A 16,301-nucleotide genomic window follows, 5' to 3' on the forward strand; every position below is an offset into this window, starting at 1 on the left:
GAATGTCCTTTACTTGTGTTTGCTGCCTAATCCATGTGTTTCTCTTCTTATCCAACAGTCCAATTCCAAATATAATTCGTTCCATTCTTTGCTGTGTAGTTCTCAGCTTCTCTTTCATTCTTTTGTTGAGTGCCCAAGTTTCACTTCCATAAGTCATGGTGGGGAGTATACATTGGTTCATTATTTTACGTTTCAGACAAATTGGGATATTGCTCCTCAGTATGTGACTATATTTCCTGAATGCTATCCATCCAAAATTTATTCTTCTCTTGACTTCCAGCCATTTATCATTATTACAGCTAATGATTTGTCCCAGATAAGTATATGACTCCACCTTTTCAATTACTGCTCCTTCAATCGTTATATCCCTTTCTGTGGCATACTTGTTCATCATTACTTTTGTTTTAGCCATATTCAAATCTAGTCCAAAATCTTACTAACTCAACATAACTGATTAAGATTTTCCTCTAATACTTTGGGATCGTGGCTTATGCTCACAATATGTCATCTGCAAATCGTAAATGGTTTAGGTACTCTACATTCAAGTTTACTCCTTTCTGTGACCAGTCCAGTCTTCTGAAAGCTTCCTCAAGGGCAGCAGTGAACAATTTCAGAAATATTGTCTCTCCTTATTGAACTCCTCTCTCAATTTTAAATTTGTTACTGTCTTTGTCTAATCTAATAAAGGAGGTAGCATTTTCATATATTTTCTTAAAAATCATAATGTATGCTGTGTCTTGTCTTTCCAGTGCCCAAAAAATTGCCTTATGCTGTATTGAGTCAAATGCCAGGCATAATGGTGTTTTATATTCATTTGCTTTCTCCATTAGCTGTGATATTACATGAACATTTTTCACCATATGATAGCTATGTTTTGGAATGATTGCTTGAAACAGGCAATAGATTTTCACTGATACAAAGACAGCAGCCACCCAAGGTTTGCTACATCCAGGTCATTGATGATCAGACAACCTTTACACTTCAGAGTCAAAATGCGTGATTTGGTAAATGTAAGCATATAAACTGTTCTCTACCCATAAAGATTCATTTTCATCCCAGTGCTGGGATCATTATATTTACAATGTTTGTTGTCTGAAGAGGACCATTTCTTATAGACTGGCTATACTGTGGTGTTAAAATAAATGCCTAGCATTAAACTGAAACACTGGTATAATTACAAAAGGATAACCTTTTCCTTAAAATATGCATACATTTTTTCAAGTATATCTCAAATAAAATTTCTAGGTGCATATCAAATCTTCCACTGAGTGCTTCCATCTCTTATCGAGTGTAGAGAGTTTACAATAGATGGCAGTATGAAAACAGATTTTAAAATTAGAGGATATACACTGGTATTATTACTAGTGTAAATGTAGTGCCACTTCTGTCAGCCATTGTTGTCCAATTTTAGCTTAAAAAAGCCAGAGTTCTCTGGAATTCAGATCTATAAGTTGCATAAATTGAATCAAGTGATAGATAATGGGACGTAGAAGATAGTTTTATATTGAAAGAGAAGTAACAAATTTTTTTGAATTATTTTAAATAATTTCACTCTAATATTGGATAACCAAGTCAATAAGGACAAATAAATATTTAAAAAGTATTTATGTAAAAAATTAATTTTTATGAATTTCCAAAATTTCATGAAGAAACTCGCTCCTCAGAGCTCACCATTGGTAGAGAGCTCAGAAACTATTGGGAAAGGAGTTAAAAGTGGTTCAGGATGAAAAAGATGTGGAGGTTGTGATTCAGTCAGATATGAAATTTACCATACATTGTAAGTAGGCAGCTAGGGAGGCATATGGTGTCCTGTCTATGATTTGTCGGCCTTTGTAAGTGGGAAGAAGGATGTCTTTGACCCTCTGTACAAGACAATGATATTACATTTGGAGTTCTGTATTTAGATCTGGAGACCATACCTAAAAAAACAGGACATAGATTTTCAAAATAGGGTGACCAAATTGTTGAGGGGTGTTAACAGATGTCTACATTAAAAATGGCTTATAAAGTGTAATCTGCAAAACTTGCAAACTAGACATCTTAAGGTAGACCTAATTGAGGTATATAAGATCTGAAGTAAAAGGAACAAGAGAGGTGTAAGAAGTCTATCTTCGGGCAGTGTTACTGTAGATGACTGGAATCAATTACCTGCCAAAATGGTAGAGACAAAAAGTTTGGTAAGTAGAACTGGACAGTCACTCTGCATTATAGAAAAAGTCCACTTTCTCATCATTCAGGTATTCTAACTAATATTAAGGAGCCAGGTTTGTTACAACAATACAAAATCTCATACAGACAAAGTCATTCAGGCACAACTGCATTGGTATAAGTGGGAACATCGGACACACCCTGCATAATGTAACCCCCCCCCCAATGAAGAAAATACCATAACTTCAGACTACTGAAAAAGGCCTCAAAAGTACATTGTCTTCACACAGTTGGTGATGTCCAGGAGACCATGACACCGGGTTCACCTTGTTACATCAGAGGTTTGTGTATTTAGCATTATGACTGACCACTTAGTAACCAGCCAGTAGAAAATCTGCCTGAAATTTCACTGGCTAGTTTGCATCCTTTGGTTCCAGGGGGCAAGCCCTGTAAAAATAATAAATAAATAACACTGTGGTCTGCATTGATTTTTGATATTTCCAAAATTCACAGTGTTTCTGAGTATACTTTTAATGATAATTCTAAAAATTGAAAAACACCTGTTTTTTTTACCTATCATGTACAGTTTTTTTTTATTTTACAAACAATAAGAATTGTTTTCTTAGATACGCATTCCATGCATACCTTTGTGACTAATTTATACACCCAGATGTGTTTAGACATATTGAGACCTGCAAGTCAGGTAGCTATATAAACCCGTGAAAATTTCTGCATTCAATTATTTTCTGGTCCAGTCATGCTAATTAGTATCTGATTCAAATGTGATTTGCATATTCTGTCTTTGACAATTGCAACTTGTGGTTGTATGAAGAGTCAAATATATTTTGTTACATTGGCAAAACAAAGGCATAATAAAACATCATTTGTGAAAAATTTATATGCTGCATATTCTGGAATTAAGTTAGATGACCAAGATCAAAGTTGGGCCCAATAAATTGTGTCTTGCATGTGTGGAGGGCTTGCGATTGTGGAAATGTGGTAAAAAGAAAGTCTCCACATCATGAGAATGACATTTGCTATTCCCATAGTGTGGAAGGAACCTCAGGATCATATTTATGACTACTTTTGTTGTAGCAGTTCTATAGCTGTAGTAGGTTATAATGCAAAGAACAAGCAGAGCATCACTTACCCCAACAACATTACTTTAGCTGTAGGGCCAGTACACCATGACCCTGAGCTATTGGTAAAACCTGTATCATTTGTTCTAGAACATATACTATCAGATTGCAAAACTGATATTTGTGATTTAGTGGATGATATAAACTATCATGATGGAGAAATTTAGAGCTCTGGTGTTTACACAAAGTGAACTCAACATTCTCCTAAGAGATTTAAATCTATCCTAAGGGTGTGCAGAGCTTTTAGGGTAAGACTGAAATCCAGGAATGTGCTGGCATCAGGAACAGTCTTTTTGTGGTATCAACATTGCAAAAAAGAATCAGTTCCCCATTTTTTCCTGAAGAAGGCTCAATGATATATTGCAACAACATTATTGCATTTATGAAATTTTTTGTAATGTTCTACCAACCAAGAGAGTGAGACTATTCATTGACTCATGAGAGCAAAGTCTCAGAGGATTTCTCCTTCATAATGGAAAAAAGTGTCCATCCATTCCTGTAACCCATTCAGCATGCTAAAAAGAAAATTATAAAATGATAAGCTTCCTTTGAAAAAAAAATTAATAGAGGGATCATTTGGCTACTATGTGAAGATTTTAAAGTTATTGGTCTGCTACTCAGTCGAAAACTTGGTTACACAAAAATACCTTGCTTTCGTGTGAATGGGATAGTCATGTGAGAAGGAACATAGGGAGAGGAAAGTGTGGCCACGAAGGCAGTCTCTAACCCAGGCCACTAGTAAATCTAGGTAGCTAACAAACTAAATGAGTATTTTGCATCTACATTCACACATGAGGAGTAATTTTGCCAGAGGTGAATTCACCTCTGGCACTGAGCTAGATGATTTTCTAATAACTGAGAGCAAAGTGAAGGAGAAATTGTTAAAGATAAAAATAAGAAAGGCACCTGGGGTGGATGGGATCTATCTAGTTATATTAAAGGAGGTGGCAAAGGAAGTAAGCAAACCCTTAGCCATAATTATATGAGAGCTTCCTTGGACTCAGGGGAGGTACCCATAGATTGGTGATGTGCAAATATGACCCCAATTCACAAAGGAAGATCAAAGGGCAACACAAGTAATTACAGACCTGTTAGTTTAACTTCTGTTCCAGGGAAATTAATGGAGGCACTGGTTCAAAAAGCAGTGCAAGATCATCTAGACAAGACTTCAGTTATAAAACTCAGACACAGCATGGGTTTGTTAAGGGGAAGTCTTTGTCTCACCAATTTGATTGGATACTATGATGTGGTCACAAAGGAACTAGATGTAAAGAATAATTTTGATATCATATATTTGGATTTCAGGAAAGCTTTTGACACTGTTGCGCATGGAAGACTGCTGTACAAATTGGAGCAGAATGGCATTAAGGGTAAGTTGCTACAATGGATAAAAGGATGGTTGAGTGGGAATCAATGGACACTGCTCTTTGTGGAGTCTTTTAGGGTTCAGTGTTGGGTCTATTATTGTTTTCTGTATTTCTAAATGATACTGATGATGGTATATCAGGCTTAATGCCCAAGTTTGCAGACAATACGAAGGTCAGCAGGGTTGTTAATGACACTAGCGACAGTACGCTGCTGCAACAGGATCTAGAAAAGTTGAGCAGATGGGTTGAGAGGTGGCAACTGAAGTTTAACATTGACAAATGTAAAGTACTGCATATGGAAGCAGTAATCCCAGAGTAGCATATCAACTGTGTGGGACTACACTGACAGTGGTAGAGAATGAAAAGGACCTGGAATAATTGTCCAGGCAGATATGAAGTTTTCTAAGCAGCACAGACGGTCTGCAAGAGTAGCCCATTATGTCTTGTCAATGATATACAGGGATAAGGAGGTGATTATCCACTTGTATAAGGCAATAGTCAGGCCATACCTTGAGTACAGTCAGTCCTCGTATAACACGTGTTTACACTACACAAATTCGATCATACACGATTTATAAATAGGGGAACGATATCTTATATAACACGAACCGAATTCGCTTATGCACGATTTCGCCTTTGTGTTTACAAGAAATGGCAGTCGAATGCAGAATCACCCCAACCGAACGCAACACGATAGGAATGAAGAGAAGATTCTGAAAATGTATTTTTTTTTTTTTTATATCAGTAAAGGGGAAACACATTTCACCATAATAACGTAAAACTGAACACAATTCCAGCTATCGGTATAATCGCAAATGCAATTAGATCGAGTTTACTACCAGTTTATAACAGATTCCACTGGCAGAAACGCAACTGGAAATTGTTTTTAATTGTTTTATGGTAGTAACCCCTAGAAATGTGCTTTAGTAAAATGTGAGGTGTTAATAGTGTATCTCTGCCTTTATAGTGTTGTTTATTCAGTTGCTACATGCCCACAGCTTTGTTTATGTGTATCAAGCTTGCCTCTTCATTTTGTAATTGTGCTTTATTCCCTAAAAATGAGTAAAATTCTTAAAAGGTGTGAACAGGAAGCGTCCTGGTGAAAACACTACAGATTCAGAGAGAAAAAGAAAAGCAATATCGATAAACAGAGGCGGACTGGGTCAAAAATTCTTACCCGGGAAAACTAGCGTTTATGGCCAAAATCACATCGGCCTCTGGCCCACCAGGGTTTCCCCGGTAAGGCTTATGGCCAGTCTGTCGATAGAGAAAAAATATGAAATTGTGAAATGCTTTGAGCGAAATGAAAGACCATGTGATATTGCACGTGCTACAGGCCTAAATGAGGCAATGCCGAGAAAAAAAACTTTCATAGCAGGAACAACTCAAAGTGTAATTAAAATCCATTAGATTAAGACAAAGAATTGGAAGAGATGGAACAGCTGTCATCTATTTGGATAGAAAATCAAACAAAAAACAAGTTTGCTTACGATAGAAGCAAAAGCAGTAGCAATATTTTATTATAATAGTCGTAATAAAATACTTACGTATTTTATTACGATTATTTATTGTGTTTGGTAATGTTTTGGTTACAAATGTGTGTGTTCAATGCCTGTTGTTTATATTTCACGAGGGTTTCTAGGAACACAACTATCGTGCTATACGAGGACTGACTGTACTGTATACAGGTCTGGAGGCCTTATTTTAAGAATAATGTAGAGCTGCTGGAACGAGTACAGAGAAAGGCAACAAGATTAGTGAATGGAACAAAGGGTTGCTCTTATGAAGAAAGTCAAGTTTTGCAAACTACAGTGTCTGGAGACTAGGCACCTGTGAGGTTTATATAAGTCTTGAATGGTTTGAGCATTTTCAATGCTGATGGGATTTTTCATCTTGCTTAGAATAATCGCTCGCCTGAGAGGGCATAAATTCAAATTGAGGAAAGACAGTTGTAGGATAGATGTGCGGAAGTTTGCCTTTAGCTAGTGGGTAGTTTTCTGGAACAAACTTCCATCTGTCTTTGTAGAAGTTGATAGCTTAAATAGATTCAAGGCAGAACTAGACAAACATTGGGATCGATTGAATGGGTGAAATGAGAAGGGTTTTATTTTTTTGGTTGATGCTATATAAGCTTGCTTTCTTGCATCGTGTATCTTTACTAATGCTAAATCAAAATAAAGTACTGTTACCTCCTCTGATATATAAAGTTAAGTTTAATGAACCAGTTCATCCAAGCACTGAATAAAGAAGGAAATTGTTTCAATATGTTTGCACTAGATTATTTTCACTTATATAGGGCTGTCACTTACATATTGTGTATTTTTGAGGTTCAACAAAAATTCCTGCTTTGAAAAAATCAAGGTAGGAATTTTTGTTTTGTTTTGAGGATAATCCTGTAAGATTATTCATCCCATGCTTTGAGCTCTTGCAATATCTTATCCTCAATGCTGCCTCCTCACCTGTATAGGTATACATGTTCACATCTCTCTTCACATCAGTGTTTTCTTATACCGTAAGGTACTCTTTCAGCTAAGCCATTTCTCTGTGCTGAGTAGTTTCATCACTACTTGATACCTCGTCAATGACTGGAGAGGATAATCCTGTAAGATTATTCATCCCATGCTTTGAGCTCTCGCAATATCTTATCCTTTGCCTTATCTCTAATGTTGCCTCTCCACCTGTATAGATATACATGTTCATATCTCTCTTCACATCAGTGTTGTCTTTCATTATGAGATAAATTGTTTATTTATTAATGTCAGTTTACATTATGATTCTGGGTTTAATTTCTGTTTGTTATAATCATAATAAAATTAAATCAGCTATTATATTTTGATTATATTCTTTATTATTTTGAATTTAGGCATTTTGTTTTTTTTTTTTTTTTTACAGAGAGCTAGAAAGCCAGGTCGAAGAACTTAGGAGCAATGTTATCAATCGCCGCTGTCAGGTTAACATGAGTGATGTTGAGGGCATGGCATTGATACTGAGCAGAGCAAGTAAAACAGTGGCAGACCTAAAAGGTAATACATACTTGCCAGCTTTTATTATTTTACAAGCACCTTTTTTTTTATGGACTTCATTTAAATCCATTAGAGAATAAATTTTAAGGTTAATTGCACATGCTGTCCCTGCCAGTACACAAGGTAGCTATAAATTTGTAGATAATATACTCCCGTTATTATGATTTTTATTGCATTAGTATTGAAAGCCTGAATAATCAATGTGTATTCATGTTGTGCAAGCTGAAAAACTTTGAATAACTCACAGAGAAAAACCCTGCTCCCGCCACCTTACATTGCCTAACTGCAGCACTGATTCCTCTACTCTCCAATGGGATCCAAACCCAGACATCTCCAAACAAATGACAAAACCACTATATACCATATGAATATTATATGCAGTGCCTATAACTTTTACTTATGATGTATATTGAGCAAAGAATTAATGTAAACAATGGCCAAATGTACAGGCACTCCCCAACTTACGTAATACTCGACTTCCAAAAATTCAACTTTATATAAGTTTTTGCTGGCTGGTGCAAACTTAAAAAAATTGTGGAAACGTATTTTGCATCCTGCAGGAATAAATGGAGGTATTGTAAAAATATCGAAATGTGAACCCAATAACACATTTTTTTTTTTATAATTCATTCCAAAACCTCGGAAGTTGAAATTTTTGCTATATAACTAAGCTATTTATCTCTCTAAAAGGTCATTTTTATAATGGAGCACTACCCTTTCATCGTTATCATATGTTCCATTATAAGAATCAATTTTGAACAGCTTTGTTGATATTTTTCTAAAGAACATTTCTGGAGGTCATGATCATAAAACAATAAAAAATAATTTGCACTTTATTGGGCTTTTCTGTTAGTGCATCTAATTATAAATTGCATTTGCGATAATCCCGATAACTGGAATTGTGTGGGTTTTTACGTTATTATGGTGAAATGTGTTTCCCCTTCACTGAAATCTTCAATCATATAAAAAACACAAAAAAAAATGTTCAGAATCTTCTCTTTATTCTATTTACTTATTACAATGATGAAGGGAAAGCAACCAACGGAAAGTGCAAGTGGTGGAAGTGTTAAGAAACGAAACAAAATTGATTTAGAAATATGAAGCAGGAAGAATAGAACTTTGCCATCTATTGCCCGGGAATTAGGTCTTGCTGCTTCAACAATGAATACTATTTTAAAGGGCAGTGTGCATATAAAAGAACATGTTAAAGGATCAACGCATTTAAGATCAACAGTGATCACAAAACAGCATTCAGGTGCTATATCGAAGATGGGAAATCAGATTCAGAAGCAAGTGCCTCTGAGTCTGATGGGCATTCAAGCAAAAGCAGGAAGTATTTATGAAGATATTAAGGATAAGTAAGGTGAACCCCAAGTCAAGGGGGGTTTAATAGGTTCAAGCAGTGCAGTGAAGTCAACAGTGCTTAGTCTGCAGCAGCAGAGAAATTTTGTGATGTGTTCAAAAAAACCCCTTCTAAATTTCCACAGCAGCGTACTTATCAGATGGAGACATTGATTCTGGCAAGCAACGATGCTCGAAAGGTAAAACTTGCTCACGTTATTCTTGTTCCCCCCTCCCTTTTTTTTGTAATTGCACAACTTTTATAATTTTTTCTACACATGAGATAAAAAAAAAAATTGAATAAATAATTCTATTTACTTGTTTGTCAAACATTTCCTTTTTGCTTCAATCAAATTCAGCAAGCATAATTGCAAGTGCTGCATAAGCCTTTAGGGAAATTCTGACTTATGCAGAATGCAACCCGGGGAGTGCCTGCATAGGATTTCAGTCCTATCATTGGAAGTTCTTCAGTTTCCCATTAATGGTAGCTTTTAGTGGCAGTGAAGGTCCAGTTAGCTGTTTTGTGAATAAATCTAATAAATCCTTACTGGAATATAAATAAAATTTCAGAAGTGATAATATATGCATGAAAGGGAACGAAACAGAAAACAAGTATCAGAAAAGGAGAAAAATCATAACTGAGATAATCAAAAATGATAAGAACAAATTTAAAACAGAAGAGAAGGATATTTTAAAGTATCTTTTTGTCTTTAGAGTTTTACTAAATGAAGGCATTGACACATCGCTGAAGGTGAAGAAAGTATGAAGAAGTATGAAAGGGAACGAAACAGAAAACAAGTATCAGAAAAGGAGAAAAATCATAACTGAGATAATCAAAAATGATAAGAACAAATTTAAAACAGAAGAGAAGGATATTTTAAAGTATCTTTCTGTCTTTAGAGTTTTACTAAATGAAGGCATTGACACATCGCTGAAGGTGAAGAAAGTATGAAGAAGTATGAAAGGGTAGCAAGTGTAGCTAAAACTGTCCTGAAATTTTGCAAAACAAAGGGAAAATAGTGCTTACATCACATTATAACTGCGAAGTCAAAAAAATTTTGAGCTCCTGGGAACATATAAGTTTTTGAAAAATTTCTGTTTTACTAACCTAATTAGCCTATAATGCATTAAGGGCTTATGTCTCAGGCTGTGAGAGTTTAAAGAGCAGTGTGCATATAAAAGAACATGTTAAAGGATCAACACACTTGTACAAGTTAGTGCAAATGCATCATATTAGTACACAGCCAATTCTAGATTAGCAAATTATTTGGAAAAGCGGCACTGTTTAAGTCATATCTCATATTGTGAATACCTTCATGACGAGTTGCCATGACATCGCACTACTTCGAATAAGTAATGCTTCACCTAAAGGAGAAGACTATTGTTATTTATTCTCAGTGGATACCACCACCCAGACGGCACCGTTTCAGGGCTGTTTGGCCCTTCTTCGGTGGGTGGGTAGGTACCCAAGTGATGTAATGATGGCAAAACAGTTATGAAGTATAACTCCACAATATGAGAGATGCCTGATGGTGTATAAGATGAATTAAGACTATAATGCATAAAGGGCTTATGCCTCAGGCTGCGAGAGAGTTAGACTATGTACAAGTTAGTGCAAATGCATCATATTAGTACATAGCCAATTCTAGATTAGCAAATTATTTGAAAAAGGCATCTCTCACACACACCAGGGGGGGGGGATACAATGATGTTTAATGTAAATTTAAATACTACTTAAAATGAGGGTTAGTGTGTACTTAACTGTAGCATTTATGGTTTGTGTTCTTTTTCTCACACACTTGCACTCTCAGTTATTTTCTGGCTTTCAGTTCATTTGTTCGACTTTTGCTTTCTGCACTGCACTTGTACATAGTCTTTGGGCTCCTCAACTTACTGTTATTCTTCAGTTGTGATACAGTGCATCATTTTAAAATTTTAAATGATAGTACACGAGGAAGCAAGAAATGTAACAAATTATCTGAAGTCATTCTTGGAATTTTAATAGATCTTCATAGTAATGCTGAGTCAATATTTAACCATGTGAAAAGGGAAAAAAAAAAAACTGAATTCAGATTTTTTTTGTTGAAACTTTAGGTAATGCTTTTCACAACCAAGTCTAGTGATGCCATTGTTATGAACAATGCCTCGATCGAAAATTTCTGAAAAGGTGCAAAGTATCTTTCTTGAAGCAGCCATAATCAGTTCATGCCTAACAGACAGTCTGAAAAGAAACATCCAAATGCAAAAATGTTTGAAAATATACTGTACTGGTAAACAATCCTATGGCTGTATTTTAATATGAAATGTATATGTTGTAAACTTCCTACTCTTTCCAAAAAAATCTGTCTCCCTTCTGCTTTTTGCAAAATCCCTCCTTATAATTGCATGAATCTACAGCTTTTTGAAACTGAAAAGTCGGTAACTATGATAGTGAATAAAACCATTGTGCTTTACTGAACTTGTACAAAAGTTATGTTTGATAAGTGGCTAACAGTGACAAAGTGTTGCAAGTCAACAAAACCATACTTGCATGCATATACGACATAGTGTAGGTGTGTTCTCTACCAGGTGTCACTGGCTGCGCATGCACCACAGATATTTTTCAGGCAGTGTTCTTCATACACTAGAACTCTAACATTTAGCACAAATTGCAGTAATACAGCAATTTGTTTGTTTCTGTGCCATGTGAACACATTATCAATACAAGTAAACACTGTGTGTGTCCTGTGGGTCAACCAGCAATGGTATATATATACACACCATGGAAGAAAGCCAAAATGGTTTCCGACTTTTTATCATATGCATAAGTCAGGCGGAAACCGATGTGTGATTTGATAGCAAATGAATGTCACCAATGCCATAAAGGGCAACCATCCCATTCATATGAATTTAGATCTTTTCACTTGCTTCAAGGAGCATGAACCCAGACAAAATGCTTATTACATGTTACTAATATTGGAATCACTGTTGATGTCAGTGCAAAAGTGACTGCTAGTCCCTGATGCTGCAGAACAGAAAACTGTTCAAGAAAGTGGTATCAGTAGAAGTTATATCTGCCAGATACTCCAAAAGCAAATATTTAATCCATGTAATATGTATGAGGTGTGATCCAAAAGTTTGGGGTTTGACTTTATATTTTGAAATAGCAGCATTATAATGATAATGAATTGTGACTTGTCACAACATGTTCAGTGAGTCATCTAACATAATAGGTAATGGATGAATCATCTAATCAGCGATTTATGAATGAATCATGGATGGATAAATCACCTACTTGAATAGGCAGTGTTTCATGTGAGCAGTGATTTGCATCAAATTTTATTTCAAATTAAGGAAAAGTTAAAATTACCTTTTGGAGAAGATGATATTTATTGTTCAAAACCATACTTTAAATTTTACAAACCAATTGTTTTCAAAGTGTAAAGTGGGCTGCTTTTTTTTTTAAAGATAATACTTACTCTGGCTATCCTTCGACTTCAAAAACCGATGATTCAATTACTTGTAAAATAAAATAAATTTCCATTTATTCTTGATATGGATAAGGCCAGAAGAATTTACATATTTGTCATGACTGCATATTAATACAATACATATGCAGGCATTGTATGAGACAATGTGGTGTATCACACAGAAACTGATAATTAAGAAAATCGATGAAGTAAAAGGTTTGGGAAAATAAAAGAAAAGAATATATTTTTTAAACAATTTATTTTGTGTAAATGTATTCAACCTGATCCTATGCTTTGGCAGGCTGGAAAGTGGATATGTGCCGTATTATCTTCAGCCTGACTGTCCATCTATATTGTAAAGATGTTACAATATAGATATATATATTTATGGGCAGTCATGTTGAAGATAAAGATGCATACTCAACCAACTTATGTTGCTAATCGAAAACCATGCAGTGGTATCCGGGTGTATAGGTGCATGGTTAGTTTCAAAGAACCCTTTCCTTCGAAGTCCCCAAATTTCTATTGCTTCAATTTTAATGAAATTTCGGAGGGCTTGACAGATTTTTCTAAAACAGCCAAATATAGAATTTCTTGAAAGTTGTATTATTACATGAAGAAGGATAGACAAATTAATAATTTACAGATTTCTATTACTGTGATTTTAATGAAATTTAGAAGGGCTCAACAAACATTTCTGACATAAAACTTTATAAAAATCCATCCACTAGGAATCCAGTTATTGTATGTAGATGGACAGATAGACAAGATGAACACAACAGGTGCTTTATGCATACATGCTAACACACCTGAAAACGAACATGAGTTAGGAACTGTATTGTGATTACTGAAGTAACCATTTAGAGCACAACATATTAAAGGCTTGTATTTTCAGTCTTGCTTTGCCATACAGCAAATTGTCATACCACCAGTTGTCTCAAAGTGTCACACAACTAATTGCCTTTTTCACTGAATTCGCACAGACTCACTTATGATTATACATTTTAAAATGATCAACAACTGTACCTCTGGAGGGAGGGGTAAACGTTTCACTATTCATGAAGTTTTTAATGAAATTGTTTATTATGGGGTATGTATGTCAGTCAATTTTAACACAAGGTGACACATTTTAGCCAAGGTTGTGCTTTTGCATCCTCACTGATGATCACATAGAGTGGCAAGTTCTCGTATGTTATGACTTTCATCATTGTGCTGCTGACCCAAATTTGTTTCTTCTATTGCTTCTGGTGAAGAATCATGGGTTCAGGTCTATTAGCTATGACCTGGAAGTAAAGGCCTAGTCCTCTCAGTGGAAGATAGCATCTTCTCCAAGTCTTTAAAAAGACAGTCTCAATCATATGTGAATGTTCTAACAAACACGATAACACTCTTTAAGGCAGATTTTTTTTTCAGCAAGGAAGCATACTTTCATCTCAGTCATGTCATCAACTGATACAACTTCTTATAATGACTGGATGAGAATTTTTACTTAATTCTTGATGCCCATCATCAATCCTACCACTGAATAAATGTGTGTTGTTGTGGGGTATGCCTTCCCTGGATAACAGCTTAACTAGAGAGATCACTACCATCACCTTCTGGTGACTACATTTTAACCTTGATGTACTGGCTCTTACAACATCATGCCTTTTATTTTATTCCAGCACGACAGAACAATGCTGCTCTTTATTCTGACTGCATGTCAATTGTTAGATAACTTTCTAGCCTATATACTGGTTCAGTGTAAGGGTATCTGTGTAATAGCCACCACATTCCCCAGACCTCACACTGTTGGATATTTTCCTGTCGGGGGTCACTTGAAATTTGTGTTGTATGAAATATAGCTGTAAGGCATTGCTACACTCCAAGACAGTACTGATGGCACATATGGAGCCATTACATGAGCAGCATTGCAATGCATACACTCGAGCTTACAGTGCCACATTCACAACAAGTCATTAATTTTAATGAATATACAGTAATGTCACACATGCATGCAAATATGATTTTGTTGACTAGAAACACTTTGACATTATTATCCACACCGAAACATTGTTTCTACACAAGTGAACAAAACCACTGTGCTTACAGTGGTTTTGTCACTTGTGTATCTTCTAGTGTGCCATTTTTCTGTATTCTGAGGGCACATTCCTTTTATAAGTTTTCATATGAAAGTGGCAATATTACCAACATGTTTTATATTGATATGCCATGAGAGTAGCACTAACTGCCAATCCTAACATTTACGACTGTAAACTTATGATTTGTTAAGGCTTCTCCTGCTTTCACTTTCTGATATTTTGTCAAATAACTGACCTATGGAAGAAGCTTATGGGACATCCTGCATTATTATTATTATTACTAATTTACCAAACTGTTTGGTGTTAGGTGACATCCTTCACCTGCAAAATACATTCTGAAAAAAAAAAAAAAAAAGATGCTTATTTAAGTATGCAGTTTCCTCACTTTATTGAACATTAATGTGCTTGCTAAATTAGGGTATTCAAAACATCCCATTCTAAGAAGTTTTTCAGGTGTATTATTAAAATATCTGTGTGTGTGCAAAACAACATAATTTTTTCCATATCCACATTAACTAATAAATTTTATTGCATTTTTCTTACCCTAGCCCGCTTCCCTACACTTCATGAAAGTCTGAAGTCGATTATGGCAGCAGAGATGGAAGTAGTAGTTCGAGAAGAAAAGTAAGTAGATATATTCTGCTGAAAGATCATTTAAATAAATTAGAGTTGTTGGTTATTTCAACAGAGATAACACTGACTTTGTTACTCAAACTTTAAAAATAATTGAAAATACAAACTGGAACATACCAGATATCATTTCAGAAAAGAATTTTTATCATGTTGCAGTGTAAATAAAATATGACCTATAGGTCCAGGGCCGGATTTCCCATTACTCACTGTGCCTAGGGCCTACAAAGGAAGAAAAAAAAAAGTAAAAAAATAGGGAGGAAAAGATTTTTGGACTTATAATGCAACTATAAAACTGTTTATAATTGAACTTGAAAAGAAACAAAATCTACATTACTTGTAACATTTCTTAAGATTACAAAAGTTCTTTGCTTTGGCTTCTCATTGTAGCAAAACCTTTAATAACGTCCTTGAAGTCCATATGATGAGTAACATCATTCTCGATAAGCAATCTTGGCTCACAGTTGAGCGTACACTGTTCTTGATCTGCTTAAGTTTCAAAATTGAGTGCTCTCCTTCAGCATTCGATACAGGTATGGATATGGATAGGTAAATTCTTAAAGCTATGTGTACGTTTGGGAAACTAGTAATCTTTTATTTGTACCTTTATTAATTCTGCCACAGACATTTTTTTGTCCTTGTATAGTGCCAAAAACAAAAGGAGTTTATCAATGAAGTCTACTTCTAAGTCAGACGAGTAGGTGTTGACTAATGCTGTGGCTTTGGATCGAATTTCTTCTTTTGACATAGATTCATCTATAAGAAAACTGAAGGTATCATGCAATGTACTGTACGCAGCATGTCGTTTTGTTATTTCTGTGACTAGTACATTGTTGTTGGTATTGGATTTAATGACACAAGGGCTACTAAAGCCAAATTGTGTCTGTTCATCATTTATTCACAAGAAGCATATCATCAGAGATGTTAAATTATATGCTTCTGTACAAGCCAATATGTTTTAGATAAATTAAAAGTTCTTCAATATTTGCTTAATTTCCTAAGAAATGAGATAAATCGGGTAATATATTCAATAGGGAGAGAGACTGAAAAGTGTTTGAATGTAAGGGACAATCAACCAGAAAATGACGGACCGTAAGTTGCATCTGACAGGATGGGCACTGGG

General features: G+C 35.2%; 1 protein-coding gene across 2 annotated transcripts in view; it reads left to right on the forward strand.

The window, feature by feature from the left end:
- LOC150090971 (zinc finger CCCH domain-containing protein 10-like) overlaps window positions 1–16,301 on the forward strand; it is a 1,521,236-nt gene that overhangs the window by 1,367,388 nt on the left and 137,547 nt on the right. For both annotated transcript variants that reach the window (XM_090373667.1, XM_090373676.1), the window contains 2 exons: window positions 7,547–7,677; window positions 15,097–15,172. In XM_090373667.1, the coding sequence (XP_090229793.1) occupies window positions 7,547–7,677; window positions 15,097–15,172 (207 nt within the window). The remainder of the gene's footprint in view (window positions 1–7,546; window positions 7,678–15,096; window positions 15,173–16,301) is intronic.

Source organism: Mastigoproctus giganteus, chromosome 1 (genome assembly GCF_048544385.1).
Source record: "Mastigoproctus giganteus isolate SK-2022 chromosome 1, ASM4854438v1, whole genome shotgun sequence".
Taxonomy (NCBI): Eukaryota; Metazoa; Arthropoda; class Arachnida; order Uropygi; family Thelyphonidae; genus Mastigoproctus; species Mastigoproctus giganteus.